Raw genomic sequence first — 16,308 nt, 5'->3', positions numbered from 1 at the left:
TGTGAGATTATAAGTAGCGATGCATTGTTGTAACAAGGCGTATGTACCGTGATAACACTACAGTACGTGGCATTGAATTGCTGCCCAAGGCCTATGCACTGTGAGATAATAATGATAATTAATAATAATACGTGGCATTGAAATGTTGTACAAGGCGTATGCCCTGGAATCACAGCTGGGAGCACGCACACAGACACAGCGTGCCACTGATTCATGCTGACAGTGCCTGTGTGCAGCCCAGGACTGTATGTCACTAGGCCCGAAGCCTGCTTTACAGGCAGCACCGCCAGTGCGCTCAACTGGCTTGCAGTTCCCGATGGACATTTAAACACAATCACGACGACGATGATGATGACAATGACAACAATAGGCGTGCGTTCAAGCGGGGATGCGGGATAGCGCTCACTTACCCGGCGTTAAAGCATTGTTTCAGGTTGAGACTCAGAGGCAGCATTTTTTTCCAACGGGATTATTTTGCCGGTATTCTCACGCGTCCCGACACAAGAGAGCCGCCGCACTCAGTGGCTCCAGGGATGCGCGCGACTAAAGAGCCCCCCACTCGGTTTGCACATTCAAATAACCAAGGGAGACTTCGATAGCCGGGGGAGGGGGACCAGGGGGGAGGGGAGGGGTGGTTGCAGGAAACAAAAAAAACTGGGGCCACTGAGCACCAGGAATAAGAATGAGAGAATTGTTAAGGAGTGAGCGCGTCTATCCAGCCATCCCTGCAAATGTGCCTTTGTGGAGCACGCTTTGACCCCAGCAGAGCTCCTGCGTAGTCGTCACGTTCCGAAGCCACCCATTCAGCGGCTGAGACGTAGTGCGGTTCAATCAACACTCGGCACTGGCCGGGTTCATTCACAAAGTGCCGCACGCTGCCTTCATGAATGAGATCTCGCCTCCGGATCGGAGTTGCGACGCTCACGGACAGAGGAACGGGACCTCGACCCTGTAGGTCTGTCTGTGTGGTGGGGAAGCTTGGGGGGATGTCGCACTATGGTTCGAGGATTTAAACCAAACGAGTCGGCGTTCAATGCTGACTCACGAGGAGAAGACAGAATGCCACCGTGGGCTGTGATTACTGCAGATGGTGCTTCGTTGTTTTAAAGCTCTCCACTACTGTGGTATGTTGAAGCTGTGTGCTCATTTTGTTATTGAACACCAACAACAATGGAAATGTAATGCAATATTGATGCAACCTTTGTTTTAGCATTTATCTGTAAAACAAACCCTCTGTCTCTCAGAATTATTTAAAAAAATTTGAACAAACTTTTTTTCATCTCGGACATTGTATTTTAAAAATGATTATGATATCATAACCTGTTAATTGCACTTTATGTCAATGCATGATATTGCATAGCTCGTAGAACTGTCCATGGTGCTGAAATGTTTTGCTTTCTCTGCCCACGCATGAAAATAACTCCCAGAGCGAATAGTCTCTGATTAGAGGCTCATTTATGCTTAAATCCAAAAAAAACATCTTTGGAATTAGTTTAGGTACAACTGTAGAATGAATTTAATTCGAGTAGCAGATGTGGTTTCTATACTTTCGCTTTACTTCGACAGCAGGTCAGTCCATCTGTTGCAACCTTGAAAGTTTAATCAAAACAACTGTAGCATGCATAGGAGCACATCCAGATCGAGTATTTACATTTCAGCAGTTGCTACCCTATGTATACGACCAAAATAAACATATCACCCAGAATCTGCTATATCTTGTCATTTCTTGGCAGCTAATCAGGTCTGAGCCTGGGTAGTGCTTGGATGAGTCACCATCATGCACAAACCAGGTGTTATGGGCTCCTGCGGGGCAGTGTAGTAAGATTAATTATTCTACTGTGCTATGTTCCAACGTCTATGCTCCCCACCTTCACCAACCCGCACCGACCAGCGTGGTGAAGTATGGTCCAATGACCCCGCAACCCGCGGTATCGGGCGGCACCTATTCGCTATTGGATTGACAACAATTGCTGTACTGTATATGCAGTGCTTCAGAATAACACATTATGGGTGTTGTGCATCAAAATGCACCTCCGATTAGCACGGTTGGCTACGTATAGTGCGAAAGAAGTTGAACATACGTACAACACGTATTTGAAGAGCACAGTGTTTGTTATGGACTGCAATCTGCACCCTGTTTCCCTATTGCAGCGTTTTCACAAAATTGTTCTCAGTAATATCTTTTTTATTTGAATAACATTTTATTTTTTGCTCAACATTTTCCTTTTTTTAGCTTTTACCTTTTAATATAGTACCATGTTAGGTATCGAAATTCCACCACCACATAGGTAGAGATCCACTTTTCAGCCACAATAACACATTGAACACTCTTTAACCATGTGATGGTAATAATTTGCTACTTATCTAAAATTTTTATTCATGCTATTTCGATATTTTACATCGAAAACACAATGATTACAATTCACAGGTCCCTGCCATGCAAAGGTTAAGCATATTTTATCTATAATCCATACAGGACATTTCTGGGACCTTGCATTATTTATGTCCTATATGTCATTTTTGTAGAATATAGACATATCATGCCTAAGTGCCTTTCATCGTAATCATACGTTTAAAAAATATGTATTGTATGTCGCGCTGCAAAGCAGTGGCACTGGGTACCCGGTGTGGCATTGCTCACAACGCGACTGGGACCAAAGGCATTAATGTAATTTTGCTTGGCCATATCGCCGTTCGAAGAATTCTTGCAGTTGAAAAATAGCTTCACAGTGACACAGCCATTCGGGTTTACAGTAAAAAATACATTTTGAGCGAACTCAGTTTATTGATATACATTCAATGACATTTGAAATAGTTGTCTCAATTGAAATGTTTCTCATAACTCTGACAATCATCATCCATGTCCCGTCCACTCCTGCATGACGGCCTCCCCACACCATCGCCATAGGAGTGGAAGCTGGCACCAGTCTTCACGCGGCCCACTCTGTTAAGTGAGAAATCGCGCCATCAGCAACTCCGGTGACGAGCATCGATCAGAGATCTTCCGATCTCCAGAGCAACAAGTCAAGCCACACCATCGCCATCACATGCGGTCCTGCGACACATCGATCCATGTCGCTTCTGCACATGTCAGTCTACTCACTCCGTCTCAATGGTGATCATGCTTTTCCCATGTATGTCCCATGTACCTTCACAATATGGCAAAGGCTTAGAATAGTCTATTTTATTTCTCGGAATATCACTCCCCGATCACACCAATTGGAAAACCTGTCACTTATAATAATAATTATTATTTTTGCAATCGAGAAATTGAGGTGAGTGGTTTTATGTCAAAACTGGGGGTTACGACCCCCCACCCCCCCTTTTTTTAGTAACCCACGAACCAGAAGTGCCATCTCCTCGGCTTGTCAGATCCAGAAGCACCACAGGATTCTTATCAATGGTTTCTAACTCTTTGATGCCCCCTAAGTTTTTTTTTTTCAATTCTGATGTCTCAAACACAACCAAGAAAGTGCAGTGGTGGCACATGTCTTTAATCGAGCACTTTGGAGGCGAGCGTTGGTGGATCACACAAATGTTGCGAAACTCCCTTCCCATTGGCTTCGAGGTACCATACCCTGGCTTGTCATCAAGTGGTAGAGCCAAGTGCCGGCTAATATTATCTGCCTATCTGTATGAGATAAAGTGTTGCTAACTTGCATGCGTGAGTTTGAGTGCTTCGGTTTCCGCTAGCAAGGCTGGATTATGGACCGGGCCAGTGGGACCACGTGACTCAAATTATCTGCTAACATAAATTGCAGATAGGAATTACGACGAAAGCTAAGTGGCACCAAATACCCATGGATAACCCATGGATAACTGGATTAATGTATCATGTGATCCCAGTTATTTACTTATTATGTATTTCTATAATACCACTTTAAAATATTAACTTGTAACGGTTGATTGTTCCTGTGAAATCAAGACGTGGTCATTTGGACTTCCTCGACCTCGCCCTGATGATGTGTGACGCAGTTTCCAATGAAACGTCAAATCCCATTACGACAATTGGTTGTGAGGATTCTTCTTCAACTAGCCAGTGAACTGAAACAATAATAATTTGCGCAATTAACGCTTGTACACATGACCATTAATTGGTTTGGCTCCGGAGAGTCTTTACGGCACATGTTTTATCAAGATTATTACGTAGTTTGACCCGACAGTTAATTATGAATCATAATACCGCGTGAAAAAACCTAAGTGTTAAATTATTTTATATTTTTTGTTCAGAAATATTGCAATTATAGGTTTGTTTACCGTTCTGTCATCTCGAATGGAAAATTACAAGACGTGAAAACGTTACATCAGTTTCAACAGTTATTTTAAAGCTAATAATGTGTATATTGTTAATGTCAACAAGCAATTATAACATTGTGAAATTTATTGCAATTTTACATAATTACAGTACATTGTAAAGCAAATGCACAATTTTCTATAAGTACTGCGTTGGCAGCAATTGAACGGCAATTTCATGAGCAGTTGTTACTGAAGGTCGCACCGTGGTATATAAGGGCTGTTCGTACACCATCAGTTTGAAGATGAACAAGAATTACGATGATGTTCCTTCTCCTTGCCGCGCTGGTGGGTGTTAGTGATACTACATTTCCACATGATGAGCCAATTCGTTGAGCTATCATTTTTGGCCAGGTCGCTTATGAAAAAAAAACACGTAGCTCAATGGGGCCTTACCCTGGTTAAATCAAATTAAAAAGTTACATTTGTGTTCTATACGAATCATTATGCCTTTTCCTCCAACGCATTATTTTACGATGTTTCCCGTTCCTCCGTAGGTCTCACTTTGATGTTGTCCTGTGCTAATGCACCAATGTTCTCGCTTGCAAGCCAGCTGGGTAACTGACCAATCAAATGTTCTGTCTAACACATGAACAATGCATTGAATTAAATCAATAAGGTCTGCAACAAATCTCACCCTGGCATGATCACCACGAGCATGACATGCATCGACTGCATAGAGGAGGCAAGGATTCTTGCCAGGTGTGCGTAGAGCACAGCTCCCATTTCTGATCATCATTTATCGCTGTAACAGGCTGTGGAAGCGACATTGTGGGCAGCAGTGGGTAGTGCAACAACATCCATTGTTGTACAATACATCTGTGCTCCCACGTCTATGCTCCCTGACTTCACCACCCCCACCAACCAGCTTGGTAGAGTATAGTTAATCCCCACGGTGCAGGGAGGACTTCGTTCAGTAGTAGACCGATAATGCCCTGTCCGTGTACATTAGCATTGTTGTTGTCATTGTCGTTGAAGCCTACCGACTCCTCCGTCTCGCTGTGGGGTGACTCAGGTGGCCCTACGGTGTGCAATGGCGAGCTGCACGGTGTCGTGTTCTGGGGGTACGGCTGTGCCGAGCTCAACCAGCCCGGCGTGCACACCAGGGGTGTACAGGTTCAACTCCCGGATCGCCGATAGCCTCGCCTCCAACTGAAGCCCTCGATAGCATTGTCTGCTCTTTAGATGCGATGCAATAAACACGAGTATGATGCTTTACTCACGTCACTACCTTTCGCAGTTTCACTACTCACCAGACACACTCAGCAGACATTCGTCACTACAATACATTGACCCTCATCACTCACGTCTTTCCAAGCACCACAATCTCCGCAGATCAGATGCTCACCACTCACAAGATGCTCACAAGATGCTCACCACTCACACAAGATATTTACCGCTCACTCCTCACCACTCACCAAGAACCACACACTAAGTGATAACAGCTCGGCTAAATTTCGATTTAAAGCCTTCGTGACTGCAAGGATTAATCTTCTTTGGTTCTTTCGGTAAAGTCACGACTTTACCGAAAGAACCAAAGAAAACAGCTCGGCTGTCAATATAACCATTTATACATGTCCCACTTCAAACACAGTACAAAGACAATGATCAACCCGACCTGCAAGTGCTCTGACACGTGCATTGCCTTTGTAGTGTTCGCATTTTGGCGTTCTCTGATCTGACACTGGTGAGACTAGGCTATAAAGAAGGCTTCTCTGGTGTCGGCCAATCAGTTTCAAAGACAATGCAGAGATTACCAGAGCATGTTTGTTTGCATGTTCACCACAAGTACGTGTGGTTAATACAGACTTGATAACTTGTAAAAGGTATCAATTTGTTGTTCAAACATCTGTACACCTGTTTCATTGCCAGAAAGAGTACAAATCTAATCTTATTTTTCATACTTTGATGCTGGCCAAAACGTCCCATAGATATAACTTTGTTAAACAGGTTTAGAGTCAGTGTCACACCACAGTTATAGATGTTGTACACACGATTTACTCACATAGTGTGTGTGCAACTTTGAAATGAACCAGTTCAATGTTTCCAGAGTAGTCTTCAAGTCGTCTGTAGTTAGTGTGGCTCCATTGCATAAATATGAGCCATTTTCATGGCATTCTATGGTAATATCATGGAAGCCATCATTGCAAACACGTGACCTTGTTCATATAAACGATCGTGATGCAGATAATTGCATTGCACAGCGGTGCAACAGAGTTTCAAATGCACTGTACGGGGCAATAAAACAAGGCGAAGGATGAGGAGTGAGCGCACCATCAGAAGCGACAGCTCTTGATGAAGGACGCCCTGGCCAAGAGGCAGGACACGGATGATGCTGCTGGTGCTGCTGCTCGAGGCAGCGAGGGGGCGCGCGGTGAAACTGAGAAGGAGAAGAGAGCTCAAGAGCAGCATGGATAGACGGAGTTGGAACCAGGCGCTGGCAATGGGCAGAGGAGTAAAGAGAGAGAGAGGGGATGGTGTCTGCACCTCTGTTGCAAGGTGTGTTGAATCAGCACCTATGAGTCTCCAGATTTCATGGGATTCATTAACAATCGGATTTTCAGTCTGTGGTGCGGAGTGTTTAATATTTGAAAAAGAGTGGTTTTATGATAGTTTTTTTTCAACAGTGACAGTCGTAAAACAGAGGTTTGCGATGATAAAAGGGAGAGGTTTGCGACGATAAAAGGATGTGAAAGGTTCTCTGTGCTCAAGTGATAACCTGTGGGGGCATTAGGCCACCGCTGATCACGTGCTATGAGGGGCCATTGGAGGTGGTGACCGTACCGTACTCTTTGGTTCTTTCGGTAAAGTCACGTAGATAGAAAATGAACAGATCACGACGTTTCGATGGCAACACAAGCAACCGTCATCAGGTGTGAAACAAACACAGCAGGAGAGCTGCTGACGTAGAAACTCCTGGAACTCACAACTGATGAAGGTTGCTTGTGTTGTGATCGAAACGTCGTGATCTATTAATGTTCTATCTACGTGACTTTACTGAAAGAACCAAAGAGTATGGATTCCTGCAGTCACGAAAGCTTCAAATCAAGATTGTCCGTATCGTGTTGTACTACACCGCCGTGTCACCTACACATGACGAGAAAGATGGTGAATTACACTTTCTTAGCTCTTTCGGTAAAGTCACGTTGAAGGGAAACAATAAAATATATATAAAACAATAAAAATTCTCACGTTTCGACCATAACACAAACGGTCGTCATCAGGTGTGTCGGTTCGCATTAAGTTATTTATTTTTAAACGGTGTATTTATTTATTTCTAATAAAAAACGTCAGCGCCACGTGCAGCGATTTGGCAGTTTGTTTAGAAGGACGAGTCCATCTATGTTCTGAAAAGAGGAGGGGGGAGACGAAAAATTAATGTATGCTGTCTGAAAGCCACTGTAAGCGTGAACAATCAATTAAGACCAGAAATGGTTAATCAAATCTTTCCAATGATTGCTAAGCCAGAATCCATCTTCTCGGTTGAAATTGTCTCTGTGCTTGTATATGTGGATAGCCTCATGAACGAATCTCTCATGGTAGCCAGATGGCTTACAAATAACCTCTGTCTTGGAGAAGTCAATGTCATGTGAGCCTACTGAATTAATACAATGATCTGCCACGGCCGAGGTGTTGGTCCTACCGTGTTTAAGGTCTGCTTTGTGTTCACGAATGCGGTCCGAGACATGGCGTTTGGTTTCTCCAATGTAACTACTACAATTTCAATTTCAACGTGACTTTACCGAAAGAGCTAAGAATATGAATTACTGCAGCCACGAAAGCTTTAAATCAGAATTACACTTTGTTTAACTAAAGCGACGATTCCGCAGCTTTATATTGCACACGTTTACCAAGGACCATTTATATTTATGCTACGTTTAACCCACGGACACGGCATTATAAATTATGCATAATCAAACATTTGAGAGAGATAAAAAAAAAACTTAAGCAGAAGCCAATATTTAAGTAACTGGCTGAAGCCACTCACCCAAATAAGTGATCCTATTTGTGGAATAAATAAAAAAATACTTAATCAAGTTGTGTAGCTTTCCTGGGATACGAGTTCCAAAGAAATTTTCTTGCCAATCATTTTTACATTTTAACGCTTTCCAACTAAGGTTGAATTTATTTATGCGCAGGTGCTGTCCATCTGTCTGTAAATTCGTCCATAGGGAGGTGTGGGTCGGGGGCATGGCAACGTTCGTGAAGGTGGTGCAATATGAACCAAGCTGTATGTGCACAATTGTTTTGCCAAACAATGCTAGAATACCAATCACTGTGTTCATGCTTGAAGCAAAGGGACTCACTGGGATAAATGGCCCTTGGAATGTTCAAAGTGCAAGGTCAAGGATATAGCCTTGAGGATATATTTTTAAATTACCATTTGCATGTGTGTTATTTAAAATACAGTGCAACTTCTAAATATAACGTGACATTATTTATATGAACAAAAATATTGAACTTGAGAGAAAAATGTTACTCGAGTATCAGTTGTGAGCAGTGTCCGAACTGTAAGCAGTAAAACAAGTGTAAAAATTGTAACTTTATCTCGATGTCATGTCACCTGTTCCTTATCATATTGTACTTTGTACATACACTTGCAAAGTTAAACATTGACAAAACAAGAGCCAGCCATTTTGAGTGGCCCAAGATCTGCTCTGCGTCTCTCTCTCTCCTGCACAGAGCGCGTGTCCTATTCCCCTTCTCGGCTGTTCGCACCACTCCTCACACTCGCACACACACAAGGCGAGGCCGCGCGAGAGACATGGCAGGGGGCTACGTGTGCTCGCTGTCGCCCGAGCTGGTGGAGAGGGCTCGCGTGGAGCTGGGAGAGAACCCCGAGACGAGGGCCCAGGAGGTGCAGAAGCTGCGAGAGGCGCTCGCTCGTCGCCCCGACATCCCGGCCCGGACGGACGACGCCTTCCTGCTGCGGTTCCTGCGAGCCAGGAAGTTTGACCACGAGAAGACCTTGAAGCTGATAAAGAACTACTACAAGTAGCGTCTATCGCTTGCCACAACACACATCCACACACACACGCAAGATCAAAGCACTCACTGCCATTGATGGCCATGACGACAAACACACTGGACACACACAAACACGTGCATGGCTCTCACTGTGCCGTTGTGGTGAATGGCAGTAACAAAACAAGGTATACTCCGGTGGAGGGTTTTTTGTTGGTGTGCTAAGTAACTCTCTGATTGTGTTTTTGGGTTTTACCCTGAAGCTCCCAGCACGTGGAGGGAAATGTCAGACATCATGCCCAAACAAAACACTGAAACACGTGTCGGAGATCATAATTCACACTTGCCAATCCTGCTAATTGAATCAGAAGTGTGTCGATCTTTTTACGTCTTTTCCAATTACCAATTTTCAAAGCTATAACCGAAACTTTTACGAAACATTTTGTTGGGGGGGAAAAACTGACGCAATTTTTTGCTTTGAAATATCGCTATGGTTTAAAAGTGTTTAAACTTGCCAGGCTGACCGATGTCATTTGTTTGATATATTTAATGAGTAATGAATGCAATGTTTATACACTTTATTTATTTCATTCAAACATCCTGTGTAATTCTTGTTTATTAGACTACAGCAAAAATCCATTACCCCATATGGATGCGAGGGGGGAAATTTCGCTGATCCTGTAATCGCGCGATGCACCACGGAGGTCAGACTTATAATCCCCCCAAAAGAAGTTGATACGGATGTGGTGTCACCAATTACGAGAGGAATTATTTGCGCAATTCCATTAATCAGCAAAAAAAACCGCGGATTACAAGGGAGTGCGCGGCACGCAACTAGCTGCTGAATTAACCTACCATAATTCCGTGTATTAAGGGTTTCTCAGAGACCCAAATAGTGCGCTTCTGTGACAAGGGTCTTTGTTTAAGGATTCGAAATCCTACTGTCAAAAAAGCTAAATCCTGTCTACAAAACAAATCCAGTCTCTGCAGACGCACATCCAAAATATGGCAACAACAAGAAAAACCCTTTCACGTTTCCCTGCAGCTCTGCGTGAGCGCCGCCACTGATACGGATCACGCTCTGCGGCGCGCCAAGCGTTCTCACTCCACCACGGCGGTGTGCCGCGGATTACGGGAGCAGCCGCAAATGGCCAATAAACTGTTAATTACAGGGATTTTTGTATTATTACTTCGCAGATTATTTGCTTTCTGCTGTACTGTGGTGCAATTTGTAAAGGTGTAGCTGCCCTTGTCTGACGTGCGTATGCTGATATTTGGTTTGCTCTTCAGTTGAAATTCCTACAGGCATCCTTTTTCACTGGCCACACACAAACACATTCCTGAGATGCTGTTGCTATTGTCAATCGTGTTGAACAAACGTCCGCGTGTGTGTAAAGTTATGTAACTGCCATCTCGTCTCGCTCCTCTGTGGATTCATTTAATTTTAGGTGCCACCAGACCTGGCCAGACGTCTTCCAGGATTTCCGTCCGTCCGCCGTGAAAAACGTCCTGGACAGCGGCTTCATCCGCGTGGTGCCACAGCGCGACTCCCAGGGCAGACGCATCATCATCCAGAGTCCCGGTGAGCGGGGACCCTGCCACTCACTTTCACGGAGACCCACATCTTCTGCTGGGCTTGCAGAAACCCGTGCTGCTACTAACGCACAGTATGGATGCCACATTGTTCAAATTAGTTTAATCGGAGTTGGAAAAGCAAGCTGCGTGCTGGCTCAAAGGCCTAATACCAAGTCAGAGCCCAAAGTTGGTACTACTGCCATCCTGGGTTTGGATAGAGGCAGCTGCCCTTGCCTTCACCACTATCAAGAGTTCCTCATGATAGAGGGTTTTTTGGGTTAGATCGCGTAAATGTGTGTCGTTAAACCCACCACCACCTGACACAGCCAACTAGTAAGGGTTGTCACGTAAACAGAACATGCCAATTCGTCACTAGTACAGCACACCGGTGTGTTGGTGAGCCAAGCCACAACATTTACAATCTCAACATTTACAATCTCAGATTGTAATCTCAGATTGTAAATGTTGTGGCTTGGCTCTCCAACACACAGGTGTGCTGTACTCGTGACAAATTGGCATGTTCTGTTTACGTGACAACTCTTACGAGTTGGCTGTGTCAGGTGGTGGCGGGTTTAACAACACATTTATATATTTACGTGATCTAACCCCAAAAAAAACTCTATTATGGATGATATTGATCGTGAAAACCTACGTTCTAAACTAAGTTCCTCAGATATTTCTTTTGATTGTAAGCCTGATCAGGAAGGGAGAGGTTATGCCACATAGCCAACCAGTCAAAACTAGTCTTAGAATACTGTTCCAACCACACCACCGTGCCACTCTTGGAAAATAGTGTGACATTAGTTCAGCACACGTCAAATCCTAGTTAAATTGAAGACTCCGATCCTTTCTGCGCCTCTCTCCGCGTCCTTGTGCAAGCACAAACGCACGGTCTCGCTCTGACGTTTGGTTTCCAACAGGAAAGTGGAACCCTTCGACGACTCCCATCATTGAGAATCTCAGAGCAATGTACATGACGCTGGAGCTGCTGCTGCAGTCGGAGGAGACGCAGGTGAACGGGATCGTCCTCCTAGGAGACTACAAGGGCTTGGGCCTTGCCCAGGTGACCAACTTCAGCCCATATTTTGTGAAGCGTATGACTACAGTGCTGCAGGTAAGGCACACCTAATGCTCTTCATGTGACATAAATCACTTTCAAAATGAAAGAAAAGGCTGGGATATCCAATCGTTTAATCCATTATGGTACTTTGCTGTTCATCAGTTTGATTACACCAATAAATGGATAATACAAAAATGTTGAGGAAAAAGTCTCAGCTCTGTTGCATGTGTCCCGCTGGACAGGAGATGACGGACGGAGATTGGTGAAGTGATCCGCATCATCTGCCGTGTCACGCAGAGTGTGGCTTCTGGGGGATTTGAGGGTGGCTACCATGTTTAAAGAGCCCCCAAGTAATCAAACTGAAAAAAATTAGTATATTACAAGTGTATGTTTGTTATATGGCTCGTTGTTCCAACTGTAATCAAAAGAATGAGTTTTGGCATCGGTCGTGTATACCATGTGGCTAAAAATGTCAAAGTCCGCTCCACCTTGGGGTGTTGACATTATAGTTTGGAAGTTGCCATTATGAGGTTAAATGCAGGTATGCGATTTTTGCAGAGCCATATACTCACCACTCAACCAAACAAGCTCTCATTCTTTTTCGATTTGAAGCTTTCGTGACTGCAAGGATTCATCTTCTTTGGTTCTTTCGGTAAAGTCACGTAGAATGAGAATAAAATAATAAAATAACACAATAAAATTCTCACGACGTTTCGGCCACAACACAAGCGGCTGTCTTCAGGTGAAAGGTACAGAACTGTCGGGACGACAGAGCTCCCAACCAGCTTAAAAGTCGCTACGAATCTTAACATCGTTCATTGAAGCTCTGTCGTCCCGACAGTTCTGTACCTTTCACCTGAAGACGGCCGCTTGCGTTGTGGCCGAAACGTCGTGAGAATTTTATTGTTATTTTATTATTTTATTCTCATTCTACGTGACTTTACCGAAAGAACCAAATAAGAAGCTCTCATTCATTTGTATGAATCAGCATTATATTTAGTTAATCTTTCATTACAGTACCAGAATACTCAACCTTAACTCTGATTTACTATACTGTAATCGCGTCGCTGTAATTAAGCGCTTGATGCCTAAGTTACATTCCGAATTAATACAAAGTGGCATTGTGCTTTGCCTCCAGGATGCCTTCCCAATGCGAATTAAAGGACAGAGCAGCATTAATGAACCGGTCATATTCAAGGCCGTATTTGCGATGATAAAACCATTTCTCAAGGAAAAAATGAGAAAACGGGTAAGCCTTAACCTGGTATGATTGTGATCACATTATGTAAGTGTCACCGGGCAACATAATTTCAATTTAAGGGGGGCGGCTAACATCAGTGGTGAGTGATATCTGAACTCGTCCGGGGCACCCCCCCCCCCCCTTCACAAGTATTGTTGCGGTATTTTGTGTTACTCTTTGGTCATGAGCAGGACCGATGTTTATACTGCTAGTTTTTTTTTTCAGTTTCAGTTTCATTTATTAGGTATAACCCTGTGAGCCATGCGGCTCTTGACTCGGGTGCAACCGCAACAAACAAAAACATGAACAAGAAACATCTTAAAGTGACTACACGCAACAGAAAAATCCAGGAAAAACCAGCAAAGTCTTCCAGAAAAAACACCGTATTTCAACGCTGTGTGCAAAAATCCCAGTGGGATGCAAGTCAAACAATAACAACCATACGACAATTTAGATTAAATTATCAGGCTAACTCTGTACTACAACAAACAAACGTGGCTAAACCAAAAAAAATCAAAATCACCAAAATAAAGCGATAAAAATAATGTAACAGTGATCATAGGAACTGTGATTCGAATTTAACAATAAACGATATACATAACACGTACGACCAAACTTTGCAGCCATAGCTGGCTGCATGAATCACTCCATAACAGCAGGAGTATCAGCAGCAGTATGGTGGACAGGTTGAAGAAACTTGCATTTTGTTTTAACTGTAAATGTGCAGTAAATGTGATGATGAGGCTGAAGAGATAATTACTGGAAGCCTAACTTTGCATGCAGCATCCAGCGTACCCTCTGGCTTCCTGCCTGCACTTGTCATAATTAATGATGCTTTAAATCCACTGTTTTCAAATTTACAAAAGGGCAATGAGTAATGCCGACTAAACACTGCGACCAGTAATTTGGCCGGTATGGAGAGCGTCTGAAACTCGTTAAAAAAAAAATAGAAATTCAAATGCTGAGGTTGCTAACAATACGCGGTCTTATAAGGGGGCAATTGTTTTAGTTTACCCGTGTGCATGACCACATCATCCAGAAGGACATCCTTTGAATGGGCGACTAACATGCGTAAAGCTGGTGGAGTCGGTGCTGTGCGAAGCGGAGGGCAGTGCAGACAATGTGTCGTTGTTGTTCTTTACTTACCACTACCTTCATCAACCCGCACAGTTTAAATAAACCTCACTGTACGGCATGGGAAGGCCTTCATCCAGCAGTGGATTGACAAATGGGCTGTGCATGTAAAGGTGCAGCCCTCCAGTTGCTAGGGTAGCCACTGCTGGCAGAAGAGCCTGCATTAGTGGGGGCACTCTAGGCAGCCCCTCAAGGGAATATTACTCCCAGCTCTTTGAAGCTGCTCTGGTGTCTTGAAGAGGCGGGAATGCCTAAACTTTACCCCACCGCACACGAGCCGCCGATCTTCTGTGGTGTAACAACAAATACTGCTCGGTGGACACACAGGGGGCGCATTTAAGAATATTGCGCTATTGTTTCCTGTGGTTTGCAAGTCCAGTGTGCCGACCATTCCACCACGGCAGATCCCCTCGACGTGCACACGTTCGTGTTTTCTTTGCAGATGAACTTCCACGGCTCGGACTTCCTGTCGCTGCACAAGAAGATTTCTCCGGATCTGCTGCCAGCGGAGTACGGGGGCACGGCGCCCGCGATCACCACCGACACCTGGACCCAGACGCTGCTCGCCGCCGAGCCCTACTTCCTCGAGACGTTTGGAAATATCTCCTTCACCAAGGCCGAGTCGCCCGACGAGGTCCTCACGGCCGAGGAGAAGAAGCTGCAAGAGGATCTGAACCGCGCTATCGAGGAGGCGGGGCCCGAGGAGGAGTGGACCAAGTTCTAGGTTTAGATTCAGCAAAGGAAGGCCACTCCAGGTCTGAGGTGTTTACACTCAAAAGTGCTCTTCTTTAATCAACCACTTGAATCTTTGCTACTATATAGATTTCACGGTTGTTCTTAACAACTGTGAAGTGTTTTTGGGTTGTACCGCACGTTGTTTGGCACGATGTCCGATGTTTAACACCATGTGCTGGGAGCTTCTCTTTAGAGCTGACCATACAAGTTGGCCATACTTCACTACTATTCAGTTCCTGAAGAAGCTCCCTGCACTTGCAGCGAAACGTTGGACATAGCACGACACAAGATGCAGTGCAACCCGAAAACACATCGGAGAGTTGTTCAACACAACCACACGCAACTACGCAGTAGCAAGGGTAACAGTGGTGGAATGAAGGCGAAAGGGCTTGCGAGTGTACACTCTTCAAACGGTCTCAACTGGGAGCACGTGGGAAATTACAGTGCGTCCTCGAAATACTGGGTTAATTCAGACAAGGGGAGCCCCCGGTATACAAGTTTTATTGCAATACAATAAAAACCCGTTAATTCCATGAATAAGAAAAGTCCGATTTATAACGTGCACAGAATTTGTGCAGCAAGTCGATAACACACGTCTGAGCTCCGTGGATAAGCTTAAGTGTCACTTGAGAGCTCTTCCATACACGTGTGTCTTTAGCTGCCTCTTGATGACTGTGGTAGGCCGCCCGTTGTATCTCACCGCAGGAAGGAAGCTCGCACGTGGGGAGGGAGACGGTGAAGCGATGTTCCGTCAGCTCGGTATTTTGCGTCGGCATCGGCTTCTGTGAGCGAGTGAGGTGCTCTGCTTTGGAGTTTCATTGCCATCCAAATTATCCATATTTTGTTAAATTGTTTTCCTATTCTATAGGCCTTGCCAACAGGGGGCTCTGAGGAGTGGAGGCATTATTCTGCTGTGTTCAATCTTACAGCATCAGATCACATCCTGATTGTATACACCTCAACAGAGTTACATTCCAGGGCTGCCATGAGTACCCACACGGTTATATAGAGGCGGATTTCACGCCGATTGACACTAATTGACCCCCTCCTACATATTCATCAAGATGTCATGAAATAAAATGTTTTTTTTAATGTACATCTTTTTGTTTCAACATCCTTGCATAGCTTCTGTAAACTATATCAGTGTGCCTCGAACCGTACGCATCCCACGACGATACGAGAAATGAAAACGTTTGTAATCCTGAATGGTCTTTGCTCCTATTCGGTAAAGTCGCGTACGTAAAAAATAAAACAACAAAAATCACGACGTTTCGGCCACAACACAAGCGGCATTCATCAGGTGAAG

General features: G+C 44.4%; 2 protein-coding genes across 7 annotated transcripts in view; one reads left to right on the top strand and one right to left on the bottom strand.

Moving 5' to 3' along the window:
* The window catches only part of LOC116946672 (regulating synaptic membrane exocytosis protein 2-like), an 81,635-nt gene extending 80,899 nt beyond the window's left edge, over window positions 1-736 (bottom strand). For all 4 annotated transcript variants that reach the window (XM_032961854.2, XM_032961856.2, XM_032961857.2 and 1 more), the window contains exon 1: window positions 411-736. In XM_032961854.2, coding sequence (XP_032817745.2) covers window positions 411-454 — 44 coding nt within the window. In that variant the 5' untranslated portion in view covers window positions 455-736. The remainder of the gene's footprint in view (window positions 1-410) is intronic.
* Window positions 674-16,098, top strand: LOC116946673 (alpha-tocopherol transfer protein-like). Of its 3 annotated transcripts, XM_032961863.2 has the most exons (7): window positions 677-1,124; window positions 2,909-3,115; window positions 8,977-9,288; window positions 10,707-10,840; window positions 11,754-11,947; window positions 13,032-13,142; window positions 14,710-16,098. In XM_032961863.2, the coding sequence occupies exons 3-7, from the start codon at window positions 9,059-9,061 to the stop codon at window positions 14,989-14,991; spliced, it is 951 nt and encodes a 316-aa protein (XP_032817754.1). In that variant the 5' UTR covers window positions 677-1,124; window positions 2,909-3,115; window positions 8,977-9,058; the 3' UTR covers window positions 14,992-16,098. The 3 variants fall into 3 exon arrangements, with proteins under 3 accessions (XP_032817756.1, XP_032817754.1, XP_032817752.1); XM_032961865.2 differs by lacking the exons at window positions 2,909-3,115; window positions 8,977-9,288 and having other exon boundaries at window positions 674-955; XM_032961861.2 differs by lacking the exons at window positions 677-1,124; window positions 2,909-3,115 and having other exon boundaries at window positions 8,534-9,288.
* Window positions 16,099-16,308: the final 210 nt, after the last annotated feature.

This window comes from Petromyzon marinus, chromosome 27 (genome assembly GCF_048934315.1).
Source record: "Petromyzon marinus isolate PM22_M1 ecotype Great Lakes invasive population chromosome 27, UKy_Petmar_22M1.pri1.0, whole genome shotgun sequence".
NCBI lineage: Eukaryota > Metazoa > Chordata > Hyperoartia > Petromyzontiformes > Petromyzontidae > Petromyzon > Petromyzon marinus.
The sequence above is the reverse complement of the archived record's forward strand: the minus strand, read 5'-3'. Positions and strand labels throughout refer to the sequence as shown.